This window comes from Ambystoma mexicanum, chromosome 6p (genome assembly GCF_040938575.1).
Source record: "Ambystoma mexicanum isolate Mex_15411 chromosome 6p, UKY_AmexF1_1, whole genome shotgun sequence".
NCBI lineage: Eukaryota > Metazoa > Chordata > Amphibia > Caudata > Ambystomatidae > Ambystoma > Ambystoma mexicanum.
The window spans coordinates 38,146,179-38,167,725 of record NC_090935.1 but is presented as its reverse complement, the minus strand read 5'-3'; the positions used below and the strand labels follow the sequence as shown (position 1 = coordinate 38,167,725).

Below are 21,547 nucleotides of genomic sequence, written 5' to 3'. Positions count from 1 at the left end.
TTTATCCAGACCGAGTGTGGCCTGAGGAGAACGCCTGGCTGGGGGGTGTAACCAGCAGTGTTTACTTAGAATAATGGGGAGTGAGCGGCGGATGTTGGTATGAGAACAGTCATACCGAATGGTGTCATAGTATCTCTGTGTTCTAATTGAGTGGTGGTGTAAAGAAGAGAGTAAGCGTGTGGTGTGATATAATGGGTTATATGCTCTTCAAACGTTCCCTGCATTCCAAACCATACTATGTACGTCACACAATTCTATGTGCTCCAGTTCGTTCCATGCACTCATTCAATTCCATGAGTGCTAGCATACGCGTCCTCTCACAATGCAGGTCATTCTAATCCCAACAATCCACATGCAATCCCTAGAATTCCACGCATAAGTACTGGCATAAGTGTCCTCTCACAATACAGGTCATTCCAATCCTGACAGTCCACGTGCAATCCTTAGAATTCCACACCCATAAGTACTGGCATAAGCATCCTCTCACAATACAGGTCATTCCAATCCTGACAGTCCACATGCAATCCCTAGAATTCCACGCCCAAGTACTGGCATAAGCGTCCTCTCACAATGCAGGTCATTCCAATCCTGACAGTCCACATGCAATCCCTAGAATTCCACGCCCAAGTACTGGCATAAGCGTCCTCTCACAATGCAGGTCATTCCAATTCCGACAGTCCACATGCAATCCCTAGAATTCCATGCCCAAATACTGGCATAAGTGTCCTCTCACAATGCAGGTCATTCCAATCCCGACAGTCCACATGCAATCCCTAGAATTCCACGCCCAAGTACTGGCATAAGCGTCCTCTCACAATGCAGGTCATTCCAATCCCGACAGTCCACATGCAATCCCTAGAATTCCACGCCCAAGTACTGGCATAAGCGTCCTCTCACAATGCAGGTCATTCCAATCCCGACAGTCCACATGCAATCCCTAGAATTCCACGCCCAAGTACTGGCATAAGCGTCCTCTCACAATGCAGGTCATTCCAATCCCGACAGTCCACATGCAATCCCTAGAATTCCACGCCCAAGTACTGGCATAAGCGTCCTCTCACAATGCAGGTCATTCCAATCCCGACAGTCCACGTGCAATCCCTAGAATTCCACGCCCAAGTACTGGCATAAGCGTCCTCACACAATGCAGGTAATTCCAATCCTGACAGTCCACGTGCAATCCCTAGAATTCCACGCCTAAGTGCTGGCATAAGTGTCATTCCAATTCCGACGGTCCACATGCAATCCTTAGAATTCCACGCCCAAGTACTGGCATAAGCGTCCTCTCACAATGCAGGTCATTCCAATCCCGACAGTCCACGTGCAATCCCTAGAATTCCACGCCCAAGTACTGGCATAAGTGTCCTCTCACAATGCAGGTCATTCCAATCCTGACTGTCCACATGCAATCCTTAGAATTCCACGCCCAAGTACTGGCATAAGTGTCCTCTCACAATGCAGGTCATTCCAATCCTGACAGTCCCCATGCAATGCTTAGAATTCCACGCCTAAGAGCTCGCATACGCGTCCCCTCACAATGCAGGTCATTCCAATCCCGACAGTCCACGTGCAATCCTTAGAATTCCACTCCCAAGTACTGGCATAAGTGTCCTCTCACAATGCAGGTCATTCCAATCCTGACAGTCCACGTGCAATCCTTAGAATTCCACTCCCAAGTACTGGCATACGCGTCCTCTCACAATGCAGGTCATTCCAATCCTGACTGTCCACATGCAATCCTTAGAATTCCACGCCTAAGTACTGGCATTCGGGCCCTCTCAATCCTGACTGTCCTTAGAGGCACATGTGCTCAGAGGGGCACATAACCAGAGGGGCTTAGAATTCCACGCCTAAGAGCTCGCATACGCGTCCCCTCACAATGCAGGTCATTCCAATCCCGACAGTCCACGTGCAATCCTTAGAATTCCACTCCCAAGTACTGGCATAAGCGTCCTCTCGCAATGCAGGTCATTCCAATCCCGACAGTCCACGTGCAATCCTTAGAATTCCACTCCCAAGTACTGGCATAAGTGTCCTCTCACAATGCAGATCATTCCAATCCTGACTGTCCACATGCAATCCTTAGAATTCCACGCCCAAGTACTGGCATAAGTGTCCTCTCACAATGCAGGTCATTCCAATCCTGACAGTCCCCATGCAATGCTTAGAATTCCACGCCTAAGAGCTCGCATACGCGTCCCCTCACAATGCAGGTCATTCCAATCCCGACAGTCCACGTGCAATCCTTAGAATTCCACTCCCAAGTACTGGCATACGCGTCCTCTCACAATGCAGGTCATTCCATTCCTGACTGTCCACATGCAATCCTTAGAATTCCACGCCTAAGTACTGGCATTCGGGCCCTCTCAATCCTGAATGTCCTTAGAGGCACATGTGCTCAGAGGGGCACATAACCAAGCTGACGGGTCATATGTGGTGTACCCTCACCTCTCTATGGTCCGCTCCCTAGAAGGTTCAGATCGTGACGGCGGAGCAGACCTAGGAGTAGGGAAGGCTGGGGGGTCGTCACCTTTAGGAATCTCATTATTACTAACCCCCACCCCTGCCCCTGAGCTCAGCGGTACCAGATAGGGGACCAGTCTGGTAATGGGCCGCATTGAGGGCCCTTGATGCCACACTACCCTTCATCCATACACATCTATGTTGGAGGGCAAGGCATGGTGCGCCTGAGAGGCCCCCTCTCACACTGTTTCTTTTCACAGTACATCAATGGAGGGAACCTGGAGCAGCTTTTGGACAGTGCGGAGCCGCTCTCCTGGTCTGTGCGCATCAAGCTGGCGTTGGATATTGCCAAGGGCTTAAGATATTTGCACTCCAAAGGCGTCTTCCACCGAGATCTCACCTCCAAGGTAGGCAGAGCAACTTCCTTAAGCATGCTCGTCATGTAGGTATGGCTACCCTCTGATCCTACTCCTCACACGTCCTGCATGCATCTTTTTGCCCTCATTGCCAGCCCTCCTGCTCTTTCACCACTCCCCAGCGTCTCCTGTCCTCATGGGTGCATCTCTGCAGCTCTGCCCCTATTACTCTAGTTGCCCTCCCAACTCTCATAGTCCCTGCAACTCAACAGATCTCGAACCGCCATATCAATGTATTGTGCCCCCCACCCCGCTGTCACCTGACCATCCCACATGAAGTAAGGTTCATCTTCCTGCATACTCCTAGTCCTGCCTTTTCCCTACACATGTCCAGAGTAGCGGTCGCTCTGGTGACCAGCTCGTGGTCAGGAACCGTGAGTAGATCTTAGTGACTGAATTGTGGCCTGTTTGCTTTCTTCCTCTGCAGAACTGTCTGGTGAAGTGTGAGGAGAACGGCTACACTGCAGTTGTTGGTGATTTTGGACTGGCAGAGAAGATTCCAGATTACAGGTAACTGGTGCGGCTACTAGAATACTTTGCTTCTGTTTTATTCTGGAAGGGCGGGCAGGCTCTGAAAAGGATTCCGATTGGCGCAGTGTTAAGATGGCGTATACTTTGCTACATTTGGGGGGCGACATACACCATCACAAGCATGCAGAAGACCCGCAATGGTGAATCAGAGGAGAATGTGTGCTTGCATTACATGTAGCTTTATTAGCGTCAATCTATGCCATACGTCTGGTTGGAGGTTTCAGGGCATGGGGGGGGGGGGGGCGGAGGAGGTAAGGGGGAGGGTCAATAGCGTGACCTTAATTCTATAGGTCGAGGGAAGAGACTACAGCTTGGAAGAGGTTGAACTGTAGATGACCCCACCCCCTCCGAGCTACACTTGTCAACAGGGGTTGAACATTTGAAGTTGCACACTATTAGCCAGGCATGAAAAAGTCCACATACACAAGGCACACGATTTCTTACTCGTGCACACTGTGAGACTCGACTATTAATGCCTTATGTGGCTTTGGTTGTTTACTCCAGGGTGTTTCTACTAACCTTTGCATGAACACAAGTGAAAGGCGGTAATTGATTGACTCCAAAGCCAAGGCGGAAACCTTAGAATTGGCAAGTAGAACATGTTTGCATTGCTGGCTTAGTCCTCTTTCCGCTGCTCTTATTTTTTCAGCATTACTAGATGTGCATCCCCCTTTCTATTTCTACAGTTTGTGCCCTATGCACACCCTCATTCTGGCCTCCTGAGCATTCTTTGGAGGGCATTTTTTATTGCATAGTATGGATCACAAAATGAAACTTTTATATTATACTGTAGCAAGTGTGTTCGTTTCTTGTACATGAATTGTGCACACATTACACTGCAGCTGCTAATTTTAGTCCAACGTAATAACAGAATTCCGTTAAGGGCTTTTACCCAGAAACCCTCTGCATCATTCCCCTGTGTCAATCTATCACATTTCCCAAGGCACACATGTCTTTCCTGTGTTAAAACGGGCACAACAACCGACACACTTTAGAATTCCAGCGGAAGTGTCCACGGATAACCCAGGTGGCTCGGCAGGAGCAGCACTTCCCTCAGCTTCGACAGGAAGTATGGCCATGTTGAGAGAAGGGGCGATAGAGCTGGTCCCGAAGCGACTCCGGGGCTCCGGAGTCCACTCCAGGGCTCCGGAGTCCACTCCAGATACTTCTTAGTAAAAAAGAAGACCGGGTGCTGGAGGCCTATACTCGACCTGCGACGACTTAACCAGTACATCAAGTCGCAAAAATTCAGGATGGTCATGTTGCAGCACGTGCTACTTCCTGTCGTTGCTGGACCTGGAGGACACTTCCTTCCATGTCCCCATTCACGAGAAACATTGAAAGTTCCTATGCTTTGTCGTACAGGGAAAGCACTACCAGTTCAAGGCCCTTCCCTTCGCACTGAAGTCGGCGACCAGGGTATTTACGAAGTGCCTGGCACCGGTGGCGGCCCATCTGCTACTACAAGGGTTACATGTGTACATGTGTACCCATACCTCGACTAGTGGCTCATCCGTGCCAAGTCAAGGGAGATCGCCGTCGAACACACGGCAAGGACCGTACGGCAGCTGACGGAACTGGGGTTCTCAATAAAGTATCCAAATTCCTGCTTGCTGCTTGATTCCATCGGAGAACATGCTGTTCTGGGGTCCAGGCTCACCACTGTCTCCTGCCTGGCAGCTCCCACGGAAGACAGTATAGCATCCATCCTTGGCAAGGTGCAACAGCTGTTAGCACTGAAGACCGCAACGATGAGGGCCATCAAGTCGCTGTCTCTACCTGATCAGGCTCTGCAGGTTGCCGATGCGACCCCTTGAGGAATTCCTGGATGTTCGGAGGATCCAGGTGACTTTAAGTTTCATAGACATGATTGTTCTCGAAGAGGAGTTCCGTTGAGCGGTAAGATGTTGGGGCTTGCTCTCAAACATCTCGGGAGGCGTGGATTTCCAAAGCCCCCCATACCAGGAGACTGTCAGCTGGAACGCTTCCCTGGAGGGCTGGGGAGCACACACCGGATGTCTACTCGCCAGAGGCCTGTGGCTACCGGAGGAGAAAGATCGCCACGTCAATGTCCTGGAACTGTGAGAGGAGTTCTGGGCCCTCAAGTCGTTCCTTCCATCCCTCAAGGGCAAGATGGTGAGGGTCTTCACGGACAATACCACCATGATGTTCTACATCAGGAAGCAAGGGGGCAGCAGATTCCCAGTGCTCTCCAGGGAGGCACAGGACTTGTGGCACTGGGCCATCGCCCAAAATATGTTCCTCATTCCTTTTCACCTGGCGGGAGTCAAGAACACCATCGCTGACTCCCTCAGCAGGGAACTTCGCTCCTTCCACAAGTGGGAACCTTGGCAGGATCAGGTGGACAGTCTCTTCCTCGGGTGGGGCAGGCCCCAGGTCGACCTGTTTGCCATGGCGACTAACTCCAAATGCCAGAGGTTCGCCAGCAGGTACCACCAGCCGAACAGCATGGGGTACACATTCTCCTTCCCGTGGGAAGGCCTGTTCCTGTACATGTTCCCTCCACTGCCCCTCCTACTGTGAGCTATCAATCGACTCAAGCAGTGGTGGTGCAAGATGATCCTCGTCGCCCCGGCGTGGCCGAGGCAATTTTGGTACCCGGGTCTTCTCAGCCTTCACACCGTCTAGTCAAGGAGTTCCTCAAAGGACTGTTTGATCGTTTCCGCCGGTGAAGTCGCCCACCCCGGCATGGGAACTCAACATGGTTTTTGACGAGGCTCATAGGGGTCCCATTCGAGCCTATGCATCAAGCTCCACTCAAGTACCTTTCATGGAAGAATGCTTTTCTCAGGGCCATCACCTCTGCCAGGAGAGTAAGTGAGATCCAGACCCTGTTTTGCAAGCAGCCTTATCTTACTTTCCACAACACAAGGGTAGTGCTGCAGACGCACCCCTCCTTTATGCCAAAGGTTCCGTTGGAATTCCATCTCAATGAGCCTTTGGTGTTGACTGTTTTTTTTTCCAACACCTTCGTCGCCGGCTGAAAGGACTTTGCACTCGCTGGATCTGGTGCGTGACCTGAAGTTCTACGTGGCTCGCTCGAAGTATTTCCGGAAGACGTCTCAACTTTTTGTGAACTTTGGTCCTGTGAACCATGGGAAGAACTTGTCCAAGGCTTCCATCTCCAGGCGGCTCTCCGGCTGCATCACTCATTGTCACTGGTTGGCAAACCGACCGCTGCCCGGCCGTCCAAGCGCCCATTCTACCAGAGCAATCGCTGCGACAATGGCGTTCTTGTCTGGTGTGCCCCTGCTGGACATCTCACACTTTTACGAGATTCTGCTGCGTCGACAGGGATTCCAAAGAGGAGTGCAGGGTCGGCCAAGCAGTGCTACACAACCAGTTCGCTTGAAGGTGTGCCTGTTCCGGAGGTAAGAGTATTTGCTTCAGTTGAGCCTTGCCATTCCCTGTGTTTGTGTATGTTGTACTTCTGTATATTCTTTATTCATGATCGTGTGAATCAATGCCAGACCGCATGCTGGAGAAGGAACAAGTTACTTACCTGTAACTGTTGTTCTCATGGGTCTGGCATGGTTTCACATGCAAACCCTCCCTCCTGCCCCTCTTCTTGGTCATACTGCCACTTTACGTGCTACCAAATCTGAAGATGGCTGCCAGAGGAGGGGCTTAAGAAGAGAGCAGTCATTGCCTGGCCAGTATGACCCAGAGCTTAGTGATTGGTTTGTAGGAGAAAGACAGTTTGTAAGTGAAAGTGAAACTGTTTTTTCATTTACCGAGGATTCCCAGCCTGACAACGGGGAATATTCATGAGCATGTGAATCCATACCAGCCCCATGCTGGAGAACAGTTACAGGTAAGTTATTTGTTTCTTACTAAAACACAAATCCAGGACAATACACAACATTGGAAAGAAGTTCCGATAATTTAAAAGAATTACCATACAATTAATTGTTCAATTTCATCTAACTTCAAATTCTGAACAAACCCCACTAAAGCAATTGACAGGGCCACATTCTCTCCACTTATACACCACTTCCACAGATCGTCCGTGTTCATGTTTTGTTCTTTCATGGAATTTAGAAAATCACTTCTGCCGATTGTTGCCCAATTTTGGTCAATAGATGAGTTCCAAAGTCTCTATTGCTTCTTCGTTATTACAATATCGGCAAAAAGCCTTCTCATCCTCAATCATTCTATACCACTTCAAGATTTCCCTTGTTTTAAACAAATTATTCTAGTGAAATCACCCCTGTGGTAGGACAAGGAAAAAGCCTCAAATGGGCTGTCAAGAATCCTGCAATATTGTGCTCATGTTTTAAGTGCCTCATACTTTTTTGGTGAAGAAATTCATTTATTATACAAGAGCATTCATACTTCATTAGTTGGCACTAAATGCCCGTTGGGTTAGATTTCAGTGTTTCCACATTTCCTCCCAACTCCAGTAGCAGTTCCCTGCAGGTCTCCCTCAACTCATTTATTGTTTGCGTCTTATTATACAAGAGTATTCTATTCCAATCCACGTATGGGTGCACAGTGTTTTGTAATACATGGCCAGCCACTTCCATCTCATCATGTCCCTTACACCGCAGATACCCAGCACGTATAACAAAGCTGACCTGGGTACTGTCGTGGATATTCCCATTACCTGACGCCAAATCCTTCCTTCCACTTTCAACAAAATGGAAAGTATCCAACTTGGATACTCTCTACGCCATAGGTTATTTTGGGAATTACTACAGTAATAAAGTAAGTTACCAATGGTGTGAGTGTGTGTATTTACAGAACTTCTTTTTAATGTGCTTCATTTGGTTTATGATTTTGTGTCCCTTTTCTAAGAGGTAATTGATCAAGTGCACCGGCCTCGATAGACTTGAGAGAGCCCAAGATAAATCATCTCTTGTACTTGCGCCAATCTAGAAACGCCCAAATGCCACCTCCCTTTTCCAATGGTTCCTTTCTTTTGGGCTGTCAAAATCTTGTTTTTTTTATGCGTTTACCTTCAAATTATTCTCTGTCGCATATCCATCAAATGCTGTCAATAGTCACTGTAGCCTCACAGCCGTGGTATCTACATGCACAAAATCGTCTGCATAGGTGACCCAGATGTTCTAAATTTGAAGAAATTGCCTCTTAATGTTATGCAGACCACCGGTGAAATCTATCAAGATTCGAATTTGACCTCACTTGAATTTGGCCCTGTTAAAATGGCCGCTGTCTTTTCTGCAAGTTGCCCTGCTGTTGTGTTGCAGGTCCATAGCCCGCCTCCTATGGATACCAATTAGCCCTTTCCTGAGCATATTCCCAGGACCAATGGGAACCGGCTAGCGACACTGCCCCCCTGCAAAGGTCAACTGGTAAGGCCTGAGACCTCCCCTGTGTGGCCTGTCAGGCATGGACAGTCAGGACATCACTCTCCGGGCCCCCACATGCAATCATCAACTTGAGAAACGATCAGCAAGGTAAGAAGAGCGCATATTGCCTGTTCTCTTCAGACCTACCGACCCCCTCCCTCTTCCTCCAAGCCTTCTCGCCAGCGGCTTCTGTTGCTCCTTGCCATTCCAACCCCTAACGCCCACCCAGCCCACTTTGCCCGTTTCACCCGCCAAGCCCAACTCCACCAGAGTGCCAGCCCAGCTCACCTCTACAAAAATGCCTGCACAGCCCACTTTCCCCGCTAAACCCGCCCAGCCCATTTTCCCTGTTGCACCGGCCAAGCCCAACTCCACCAGAGTGCTAGCCCAGCTCACCGCCACGAAAAATTGCCTGCCCAGCCCAGTTTCCCTGCTGCACCTGCTGTTGCACCTGGTCAGCCGACCTTCACCAGAATTCCAGCCTAGCTCACCTCTACGAAAAAGCCTGCACAGCCCACTTTCCCCGCTGCACCCGCCCAGCCCACCTCCATGAAAATACCCGCCCAGCCCACCTTCTCCAGAGGGCCTACCCAGCCCACTTTCCACGTTGCACCTGCCCAACCACCTTTCCCAGAGTGCCGGCCCAACCACCTTTACTAGAGTGCCTACCCAGCCCTCCTTCACGAAAGTGCCCGCCTAGCACTGCTCTGCTGTTCCATCACTAAACCTCTAAATCAGCCCCCATAACTTTTCACGAGATGACTCAACACACATACTTGGAAACAGTCTATCCTACACTAACTACTCTTGCCGCCAACCTGTCTCAGTTAGACCTGAGAGACACACCATAACTCTAAGCAAATAAAACCAATAGCACTACACCAGCATCACATCTGCCCACTCTCACACAACGCTCAGGAATTCCTTGAAGAATACTTAACAGCCCAGGCATCACCAGGAGGCTTTCTCAACCACTTCTCACAGTCGTGACACTTCCTCTACCAAAGCCTGCGTAGGTCTCGCACGCTCCACACGACTTCGAACCATAACCTCTCACGTCAATGGTCACTTACTCCCCGTCACAGTACCCTCTCTAGTCACCCTCAGACTTAATAGGCACTGGCACCGTTGCCTTGCTCCTCACAACCTGTCGGGTCCCACATCGGCCATAGTAACCTAACACTCCTGAACCCTCACCACTATGTAATACCTATGAACATCAGGCATTGCTGATCACACATCCACCTTCATCAAACACCACATCTCCCTCGTGCCCTTTGGAGAGCTCCCTGTCTACTCCTAAACAACATAAAACCCTGACATGTGCCCTCGTTCATGCCCGCTCCATAAGGAGCACACGCTATAGATATCCATGACCTACCACTAGATCACCAATTGGATATATTCGCCATTACAGAATCTTTGCACTAGCACTTCCTCCTGAATACACCAACCTCAGGGTCGACCGTCCTGGCGCCACAGGTGGGGGAGTTGCACTTATTGCAAAAGCCTCTTTACAAATCAGACCCACGCCCAGAGCAGCCATCATCGATTAGGAGTGACTGCTCCTGAAGCTACCCACGGACCCCAAAACGACCAACAACCCTGCAACTTAAGTCATCCCGCTCCTTATCACCCCACTTCTGAAGCCCTCAACCAAGTTCAACCCTAAAGCCTGTGCCTTCTCCGCAGCCCTGGAGGATTTGAACTTCAACCATCTAGTCATTAAGCCCACACATAACAAAGGCCGAATCTTAGGCTGGATTCTCACCTCCAACACCAGCATCACTATCCCTGCTATCGAAGAAATCCCCTGGTCAGATCACTTCCTCATCAACTTTGAGTTATGTATCACCAACCTGCTCATTGCACGGCCGCCCACTCCCAAGCCCATCCGGTTCAAAATACACATAACCTCACACTAGATTGCCTCAATCCTACACTACTTGCCTCACTCTCAAAGTGCAACCAACCCAACACCAGTCCACATGACATTTCCAGCTTCTACCACACTTGCCTGCAACTTACACTAGACTCCCATGATCCACTTAATGAAGAAGAAAAAAACGACAAACCTGCAAACATTTGGTTTGATGAAGAACTCATTAACTTACGTTGTTCAAAAAGAGCCCTCAAGCACTTGTACAAAAATAACCCCTCCCAATGACAAAGCCTTAGCCACAGCCTCCAAAACCTACTAAGCAACAGTCGTGGAGCACAAAACAAATTCCTAAAATGTACGCATCTCCAGTGCTAGCTCTAATACCAAAGAGCTTTTCTCGATACTTGGGGAACTGGAGTCACCCATCTGGAATGTTCCAACTACCCAAGCTGACAAAGAATGGTGAGCAGTCATTCAAAATGCACTAACTCATTAAATTGACTCTCTCCTTAACAAGATTAAAGCAAACAAGACTCCCTTGCAACCAAACTGCCCAGAGCTAGCGATCACGACCACAGCAAACCTGTCGGCTCCCCTGACGGTCTCCCATTACAAGTTTTAAAGTATCTCAAGAACAGGTGCTGTCCACCGTCCTCACCCTAAAACCCTCTAATTGTAAAGGTGACACCTGTCCCACACACTTAGTTAAACTAGGCACCCACACTCTTACCCCATTATCAGAGTCTTCATCAGCACCTCCTTCTCCACCAACCTTGTTCCAGCAAACTTCAAAGCGGCGTGGATCACCCCCCTCCTCAAGAAACCCACACTCAACCCATTTATGCCTACCAACTATCGACCTATTACCACAGTCCCCTTCCTTTGGAAGACAATTGATTGTGTTACGTACTCACAAATCCAATCCTTCCTTGAGCTTAACCACCTCCTTGGCTCTAGACAATCGGGTTTCCGCCCCAAACACAGCACACAAACAGTCCTCCTGGACCTAAAAATCCCGATGAACAGCATACGTGACTCGGAAATCTAAGCATTGTATTGCTTCTAGATTTGTCTGCAGAATTCGACTTAGTTGACTACGACAAACTGTGCTGAACTTGGTCACAACTTTCACTTCTCACCAGAAGCCAACTCCTGGATTCAATCTTTCCGTTCTGATCGCACCACCAGAGTCTTCATTGGAGAAGAGGCAGTGGACCCCATCCCTATGCAACTCGGAGTCCCCCAAGGTGCCTGCCTCTCTCACACACTGTACAATACCTACACTACACCCCTATTTGACCTCTTAGACGCAATGGGTATAACTTATGCAAACGTTGCTGATGATACCCAAGTCCTCATCCCCATCACGGGCCAGTACGCAAAGGACACCACCACAATCGACAGTCTTCAGCACCATTCAAAACTGGATGGCCACACATAGCCTCTGTCTACATGATGACAAAACGGAGCTCCTCATCGTGGGCTCTCACTCTCGACTAAAATCACTTCACAGCAACTACTCTTCCATCTGCATTGAGGACACAGCCATCCCAGTCCTTAAACAAGTGAAAGCACAGAGTTTATCTGGATGCCGAACTATGTCCAGACAGATCAACGCGCTATCTTCCTCCACAACTTACACTTTCAGACTCATATCCCTAAGTAGACCATTCCTATCATCTTATGATTATCACTTGCGTTAATCCTTTCCAGACTGGACTATTGCAATGGCTCCTCCTGGGCACATCAGCCTCAAACTTCTCCAGCATGGGGTCTGGCATGGATTCACAAGCTCATGAATATTCCCCGTCGTCAGGCCAGGAATCCTCGGTATAGAAAAAAATCAGTATCAGTTTCGTTTCTGATCTGTCTTTCTTAGTAGTAACCAATCACTGGTCTCTGGGTCATACTGCCCCCAGCCAATGACTGCCCTCTCCCTAAGCCCCGCCTCCGGCAGCCATCCTCAGATTTTTACCGCACGTTCAAGTGTTGGGAGTCCTCATGCTGTAGCTCTCGAGCTTTTGCTGCGTTTTCGCGCTTTTTCAGGAGATTTTTCTAATTTTTCGGTTAAATAGAGCCTCAAACTCCACCGTTCTACATCCGATCAACGGGGACCCGTTTCGGAGTTTTCTACGCCCCTCAAGGGTGAAGATTTCTTCGAGTTACGCTTTTGGAGGATTCCAGAAGTTCCGAGGCCTACCCCGGACATGGCCCAGGAGAAAGGAAGCTCGACGCCCGGGAAACTGTTCGGGACCTGCCCTGGATGCCAGCTTCAGAATGTTTTCAAGGAGGATGAGCATTCGTTATGCCTCTACTGTCTCCATGAGGACAAGACGCACAAGGAGAAGGACTGTGCGTTTTGTGGGAACATGTCGGAGCGGACCATGAAGGATCGCCACCTCTGTCTCGCCAACTGGCTGGAAGGGAAGAGCCCGTCAGGCGAGAAGAAGAAAAAAGTCCGACCGGTCTTCTTAGTCCTGCGAGGGCGCCCTGGCGACGGGGGCCCAACAAAAGGCTAAGCACCGCGAGTCCGCGGGCACCGGGAGCGCCGAACGGTCGGGCTCCTTGGCTGCCAGGCAGGGCGCATCCTCCCCGGCGCCATCAACCACGAGCCAACGCTCTGGCTCGGGTAAGGGGAAGTCCGAGAATCCGGCGAAGCTTCTGGAGAGGCCCCGGTCGATCTCGAAGATTCCGGCAGAGGGGGAGCGAGGCTCGGACCCCCCTCCCCCCCAAGGTGAAGGCCCCAGGTGTCCAGAAGGTGACGATGGCCTTAATTCACCCTGCTAAGACCTCGATTGAGGATGTCGCCGCGGCCCTGGCTCAGCCTGTGGAGGCTACACCAGTGGAGGTGCCCTCAGGACCCAGAGTCTCCCTGCCACGGCGGGGGGAGTCGTCTTTCAGGCCCATTGGAAAAGGTGGGGGAGGGGCTGGTGGCCATCATGGATACGGACACGACCTCTGAAGAAGAGCTCATCGAAGTCGTGGAAGAGGCCCAGCCCATCGGGAGGGATCCCGACGAGGGCGACGACGAGAGCGACGTGTCGCCGACAAGGCTCCTCAAGAGCCCTCGCGCCTGTCGTTTCCGGCGCCGCAGGACACCTCGGCATCCATTTTGTCAGCGATTCAGTCCTTATGCTAGGAGATAAGGACAAGGTTGCCCCTTCCCCCGACGGAGGTACCTGAGCCAGACCCGACGGGGGAACCGGAGCCAGGACCTTCAGAGAGTCCACCGCATAAGAGGAGGAGGACGTATCCTACGCCACCTCTCCCTCCTCTGCGGCCAGCTCTGCCTTCCCCCCGGTCTACTACCCACGGGGATGATACAGGCACAGACACGGCTACGACAGGTACAGATGACGACGGGGGCGACGACGGAACGTGTCCCCCGTCAACCCCTCCTCTGGCGTCCCCGCCCGACGAGATTGGATCCTTTCATGCCATGATTTCCAGGGCATCCGAGCTTTTTCAGCTCTGCCCAGAAGAAAAGAAGAAGGGTTCCTTTACCAACGGCGCGAGGCTGAAAGGAAGACGGTTCTCGCCGTACCGCTTCTTGATGACATCTGGGATGAGGGGCTCGCCCTCCTCAAGAACCCTACCACGGCGCCGGCAAAGAGGGACCGGTACGAGAAGAAGTACCGGGTCCCCGACGCTACCCCGGATTCGGTCGTCACGGCGGCAGCAAAGAAGAAAGCTGGGGGGGCATCGGCCTCGACATCAACTTCCCCGCCGGACGGCGAGGGCAGGAAGTTGGACACGATGGGACGACAGATCATCTCATCCGCAGCGACGACTATCAAGGCGGCCAACGCCCTGGCTATCTTAGCCCGCTACGACAGGGAGTTGTGGTTCAAAATCGCCCCTCTGTTAGACTTCCTTCCGGACGCCAAAAGGGCTGAGGCCCTTGAAATCCTACAGGAGGGGGAGATTGCTTCGGACCACGCCATCACGGTGGCAACGGACATCGCCGACACCGGTTTCCGTCAGTTGGGCAGCGGCGTTTGCTTGAGACGACGAGGATGGCTCAAGGCCACGGATTTCCGCCAGGACGTACAAACCAAGGTTTTGGACATGCCTTTCGACGGGAACAACCTGTTTGGGAAGGCGGTTGATGAGTCCCTTCAGGCCATCAAGACAGACACAGAGACTGCGTGGGCACTGGGAGTGCTCCAACAACGATGGCCGTCCTTTCGGAGATCCGGAGGCAGACAAGGTGCCTCCAAGGGATCCGGCAGTGGCTCCTCCACTTACCGCCAAGCGGCAAGATCTTCGTCCCAGGAAGCCTACAGGAGACGCGGCAAGTCAGGTGGTGCCCGTTGTCGTCGACAAGGTGGTCAAGGATGCAAGGCAGCCTCCAAACAAGATTAAACCGACCGCGGGGTCGGGCCCCCGCCAAAGCACCCCGGTGGGAGGCCGGCTGGCGAGATTCGTCAGCGTGTGGGAGTCCATCTCCACCGACCGTTGGGTGCTGGACGCCCTGGCCTAAGAGCACGCCCTCGAGTTTCAGAAGAAGTGCCCTTGCGTTCCACCCTTGGCCAGGAAGGAAAATCACGTCCCTTGACTACTGTTGGAAGTAAGGGCGATGCTCAAGAAGGGTGCCATCGAGCTCGTCCCAAAGAGGCTTCGGGGCTCCGGAGTTTACTCAAGGTACTTCCTCGTAAAAAAGAAGACGGGAGGATGGCGCCCCATCCTGGACCTACGACGACTGAACAAGTACATCAAGGCACAGAAGTTCCGTATGGTCACCCTCCAGCATGTGCTGGGACAGCTGGAGAAGGGCGATTTCCTGTCGTCGTTGGACTTGGAGGATGCCTACTTCCACATCCCCATTCTAAAAAGACACCGAAAGTTCCTCAGGTTCGTGGTCCAAGGGCGGCACTAGCAGTTCAAGGCCCTCCCGTTCGGATTGAAGTCGGCACCCAGGGTGTTCACCAAGTGCCTTGCACCGGTGGCGGCGCGGCTGCGCTTACAGGGGATCCACGTCTACCCCTACCTGGACGACTGGCTCATCCGAGCAAGGACAAGGGAGCTCGCCGTGGAGCACACTGCGAAGACCGTCCAGCTGCTCACGGACCTGGGATTCTCCATCAACTTTCCAAAATCTCACCTGGTTCTGTCGCAAGTCGCCCTGTTTCTGGGAGCCAAGCTCGACACAGTGGCGTGGCTGGCCTCGCCGTCGGAGGAAAAGACCAGGACCATTCTGGGCAAGGTGCAGCGTCTGCTGGCCACGGACATGGCCAGGGTAAGATCTATCAAGTCCCTCCTCGGGATGATGTCCTCCTGCATTTATCTGGTGCGCCTTTGCAGGCTTTGGATGAGACCCTTACAGGAGTTCCTCGACGCCCGCTGGATCCAGTCGATGGGCAGCTTCGAGGACAGGATCCCTCTCAACGAGAAGTTCCGTCAGGTTATCCGGTGGTGGGGTACCCGCTCCCATCTGTCGGCGGGCACGGACTTCCAGACCCCAGCTCACCAGGTGACGGTGACGACGGACGCCTCCCTGGAAGGTTGGGGAGCACACTCCGGAGATCTTCACGCGAGAGGCCTTTGGCTCCCGGAGGAGAAATCTCTCCACATCAACATCTTGGAGCTCCGCGCGGTTTTCTGGGCCCTCAGGTCTTTTCTTCCGTCCCTCAAGGGCAAGGTGGTGAGGATCTTCACCGACAACACCACCACGATGTTCTACATCCGGAAGCAGGGCGGAACCAGGTCCCCGGCCCTATCCAAGGAAGCCCAAGATCTGTAGCATTGGGCCGTCGCCCAAGGGATGTTTCTGGTGCCTCTTCATCTGGCAGGAATAAAAAACACGATCGCCGACTCACTCAGCAGGGAGCTGCGCTCGTGCCACGAGTGGGAACTACGCCAGGATCAAGTGGATCGACTCTTCCGACGATGGGGCGAACCCCAAATCGATCTCTTCGCGACAGCGACAAGTAGGCTCCCCCAGCCGAGGAGCATGGGCGATGCTTTCTCGTTCCCCTGTGACGGCCTATTTCTTTATGCGTTCATTCCGCTGCCGTTGCTGCTCCGGCTCATCAACCAGCTCAAGCGGTCCCGGTGCAGGGTGATCCTCGTCGCACCGGCGTGGCCGAGACAGATCTGGTTCCCGGACCTTCTGGACTTGTCAACGTCCCCACCAGTCAAGCTGCTGACGGACGCAGACCACCTCTCCAGAGAAGGAGGCACCATTCTTCACCACAACCCGGAGTCGCTGAACTTTCAGGCCTGGCTCCTGCAGCACTAGAGTTTGGAGGGTACGACATCCCGGCCGACTGCAGAGAGGTTCTTGCAAAGGCCAGGGCGTCCTCAACTCTCAAGTGCTACGGACATAAATGGAAGAGGTTCTCTGTCTGGTGCCGTGCACAGAAGATTAACCCTCTGTGGATTACGGCCCCTCAAGTACTGCCGTATCTACTGTCGCTGGCCAAAGCTGGACTGGCACACGCCTCCATCAAAATACATCTGGCTGTAATCTCCCGATATACCACGACGACGGGACGGGCGTCCTTGTGGTCTCATCGCCTGGTGAAAGAATTCATGAAGGGACTATTCCGATCATTCCCGCCCGTGAAGGCTCCTGCCCCGGCGTGGGAGCTTAATGTGGTGCTGACCAAGCTCATGGGGGCCCAATTCGAGCCTATGCATTCGGCGCCTTTGAAGTTCCTGTCATGGAAGACAGCTTTCCTCGTGGCCATCACCTCTGCACGACGAGTGGGAGAGATCCAGGCCCTATCTTGCAAGCCTCCATACTTGACTTTTCATGACACGAGGGTGGTGCTGAGGACACACCCATCCTTTATGCCCAAGGTGCCGTCGGACATCCACCTCAACGAGCCCTTGGTGTTGCCAGTTTTCTTCCCGTCGCCTTCGTCGCCGGCCGAGAGGACTTTGCACCCGCTGTATGTAGCTAGAGCGCTGAAGTTCTACGTGGACCGCACGAAGAGTTTTCGGAAGACGTCACAGCTGTTTGTGAACTTTGGGACTGTGAATCAAGGGAAGGCTCTCTCGAAGACTTCCATTTCCAGATGGCTCTCCGGCTGCATTATGCACTGTCAACGGTTGGCAAACCGACAGCTGCCCGGCCGTCCGAGAGCCCATTCGACCAGAGCCATCGCTGCTACCACGGCGTTCCTGTCTGGTGTGCCCCTGCTGGACATCTGCAGGGCTGCGACGTGGAGGTCGACGCACACATTCACAAGATTCTGCTGCGTCGATCGGGACTCCAGGGAGGAGTACAGGGTTGGCCAAGCAGTGCTGCGCAACCTGTTCGCCTAAGGTGAGCCTGGTGAGGAGGTAAGAGTTGTTTAATGTTGAGTTGTTGTATTGCTTAATGTTGAGCCTGTTGCCACCTCCCGTGGTTGTGCATGTGTGTACTGCTATGTATTCTCTTATTCATGAGCTTGTGAATCCATGCCAGACCCCATGCTGGAGAAGGAACAAGTTACTTACCTGTAACTGTTGTTCTCCAGCATGGGTCTGGCATGGATTCACATGCAAACCCTCCCGCCTACCCCTCTGCGGCTCTTCACTTGGTCATACTGCCACTTTACGTGCTACCAAATCTGAGGATGGCTGCCGGAGGCGGGGCTTAGGGAGAGGGCAGTCATTGGCTGGGCGCAGTATGACCCAGAGACCAGTGATTGGTTAATACTAAGAAAGACAGATCAGAAACGAAACTGATACTGATTTTCTTTCTATACCGAGGATTCCCGGCCTGACGACGGGGAATATTCATGAGCATGTGAATCCATGCCAGACCCATGCTGGAGAACAACAGTAACAGGTAAGTAAGTTGTTCCTTATCCAAACTGCAGCTTCTACAGAACAAAGCCCTATGAGCTGTCTTTGGGCTAAAACGTAGTGACCACATCTCTGCCACCTGACGCAATGCCCACTGGCTGCCCATCAAAGCTTGGATTGTCTTTTAAACACCCTGGCTCACAAATGCATCTACGAAGAAGCTCCACCTTATCTTAATGACTGCATCACTCGGAATATACCTAGTTGCACCCTAAGATCCACTGCCGGCCTCTCCCCTGTCACTCCCCACTACAAAAGTAAAAGGGCAGGGGGTTTCAGCTTTGTGATTTCCACTCCCACCCTTTAGAACTCCCTACCATCTTCCATCAGAAATGAACAATCCTACAACAAATTTAAAAAATGAGTCCACACCTGGCTTTTTGATAAATATCAATTACTGTATCACTGTCACCGATTCATTTACTGTCTGTAACAAACGCTGTGATACCCCTGGGTTTGGGCGTTATGTAAATCCCATAAATGAATAAAATAAATAAATGATGGTCTCAAGTGCCCTATTTTCGGCGGTGCAAGCACTACGGTCTCCAACTGTTCCCTCACAGCTGATGCATATAAATTGAACTTGTGGAAGCCAGTATACAGCCTTGCCTCACGCCATTATTTACTCGAATTTCTGCTGATAAGGTGCCTTCTGCATCTAAACGAACCCTCATTATGGTGGTTTGGTAGAGTTGTATGAAGTTTTAATAATCCAGGGGGTATCCCCCACTTTTCCAGCTTCCACCGGTGGAAAGCCATACTGAGATCAATGGATGCCAGATGGATGGATGGCTGCAGATGCGCCTTGCTGTACCTGATCTTGTGTACATTTCAGCAAAAAGCCATTCACCGTCGTCCCCAGATTTCTCCTGAAGCCTCCTATCTGCCACCTTCACAGTATTTGTATTGTATTAGTTTCACTGAAAACAGTCCTTTCCGTGTAGCCCCGAGGTCGCTTTTGAAGTCGCTTAGAAAGGGCTGAGCTCCTTTCTCAGAGGACAGGAAATCGCACCACCCCACCCCCAAGAGCAAGCAGGGACCAGTGCTTCAAAGACCAGGCTTTGTCAGGGCAGTATGCCAGGACACTAGGGTGGGGGATTGTTGGAATCCTATTGAAATAATTTCGTGTGGGCTTTGGTTACTTGAGCTTCCTGGTCAGGGGTTCCTCTGTATTGACTGCCTATGGCAGAGTTGCATACGAAACAAGCCATAAGGGTCCACCCCTAGCACAATCCTGCCCCATTGTTGGCAAAGGGCTGTTACCTCTGCAGGAAGACAGGAACTGCCCCCGGGGAGCATGGAGAGGTCCAGTGCTGCAGGCCAAAGGAATTCACATCAAGACTGTTTGATGCAGGCATTCAGAGGCAGGAGGCTGTAGTAGAGTAGATCAGGAAAGGGTTTGCTGACATAGCACTCTGGGTATAACGTCACCAGGCAGAAGATTTGGACCCCTTATGGAAGCCTAGAAGGGATCCATTCCACTGTGGCCTTAAGTCTAAATAAAGGGGAGGTGTTCTCCTTGGTTAATTTATCTTTGGGCGCTTCAAGGAGAAGACACCTGGAACTCAGTTGGAGTTGGTCTGTTCCAAAATCCTCTTCCAAAGAGGTGAAAACGGAGAGCATCAAGAAAAGGTCAAGTCTTTTCCGCTAACCATCCAGGGGGAGCTGTGGGGGACATACTGCAGCCGAGACCACTGGTACCCAGGAAGCTGTTGGTACTGGAGATGACGGAACCCTACAAGTCCTCTCATGGCTGGGAAGGGCAGGAGAAAGGACTTGGCTTTGCCCCTGGATATACTGGACTGGTGGCCAGGGCCTCCCAGCAACCACAAAGTCATAGGCATATCTATGGTCCCTGGTTCCTGCCTTGAACCACTTGTGAGCCACCCGACCCAGACTTCACCTGCCTGTCCCAAGCTTCTTCATGCCACTACTGAATCACACCACGCGTTGGACACCATCGCCCAACTCACGCTGAATCGCCACCTCTGAACACACCTAGAAGCCTGTCTTAACGCTACTGTGCCCCAAGAAAGACTAGGGTGCATTTATATATTTATTTTTGCATTTATAGCAGCGCACAAAGCCTGCAGACATCTAGACGCTAGCTACAGAAAGTACAGTTGTTCAATGGAGTACAGTGAGATTAGTACAACAGGTGTGTTTTGACATTTTTCCTGAACAATGGGTCAGAGGAATTGGAGCAAAGGTGAAGCGCGGGAGGTTGTTCTGAAGGGTGGCCGCAGGATCTGGGTAAGTAGATCCTCCAGCTTCCTTACAGTGAAATCTTGGAGCAATGAGACAGGGGCTGTATGAAGGGCGGTCAGGTCAGGTTTAGCAGGCGCAGGGCATGCAGCGGCCTTCTGCCCCAGCTTACTTTACAGGGCAAACCACTTAACTGCGGCAGTGGCTCCATATGCCAAAGTCAGGATGAACAGTGGGCGGAGCCTACAGTGACTCCATATGCCAGGTCTGGACGAATGATGGGCGGAGCCTACAGTGACTCCATATGCCAGGTCTGGACGAATGATGGGCGGAGCCTACAGTGGCTCCATATGCCAAAGTCAGGATGAACAGTGGGCGGAGCCTACAGTGACTCCATATGCCAAGCCAGGATGAACAGTGAGCAGAGCCTACAGTGGCTCCATATGCCAGGTCTGGACGAATGATGGGCGGAGCCTACAGTGACTCCATATGCCAAGCCAGGATGAACAGTGGGCAGAGCCTACAGTGACTCCATATGCCAGGTCTTGACGAACAGTGGGCCGAGCCTACAGTGACTCCATATGCCAGGTCTGGACGAATGATGGGCGGAGCCTACAGTGGCTCCGTATGCCAAGCCAGGATGAACAGTGGGCAGAGCCTAGAGTGACTCCATATGCCAGGTCAGGACGAAGAGTGGGCGGAGCCTACAGTGACTCCCTATGCCAGGTCTGGACGAATGATGGGGGGAGCCTACAGTGGCTCCATGTGCTAAGCCAGGATGAACAGTGGGCAGAGCCTACAGTGACGCCATATGCCAGGTCTGGACGAATGATGGGCGGAGCCTACAGTGGCTCCATATGCCAAGCCAGGATGAACAGTGGGCAGAGCCTACAGTGACTCCATATGCCAGGTCTGGACGA

General features: G+C 51.9%; 1 protein-coding gene across 1 annotated transcript in view; it reads left to right on the top strand.

Moving 5' to 3' along the window:
• The window catches only part of LOC138511178 (dual specificity testis-specific protein kinase 1-like), a 546,159-nt gene that overhangs the window by 395,082 nt on the left and 129,530 nt on the right, over positions 1 to 21,547 (top strand). The window contains exons 4-5 of the mRNA XM_069626684.1: positions 2,724 to 2,870; positions 3,307 to 3,389. Coding sequence (XP_069482785.1) covers positions 2,724 to 2,870; positions 3,307 to 3,389 — 230 coding nt within the window. The remainder of the gene's footprint in view (positions 1 to 2,723; positions 2,871 to 3,306; positions 3,390 to 21,547) is intronic.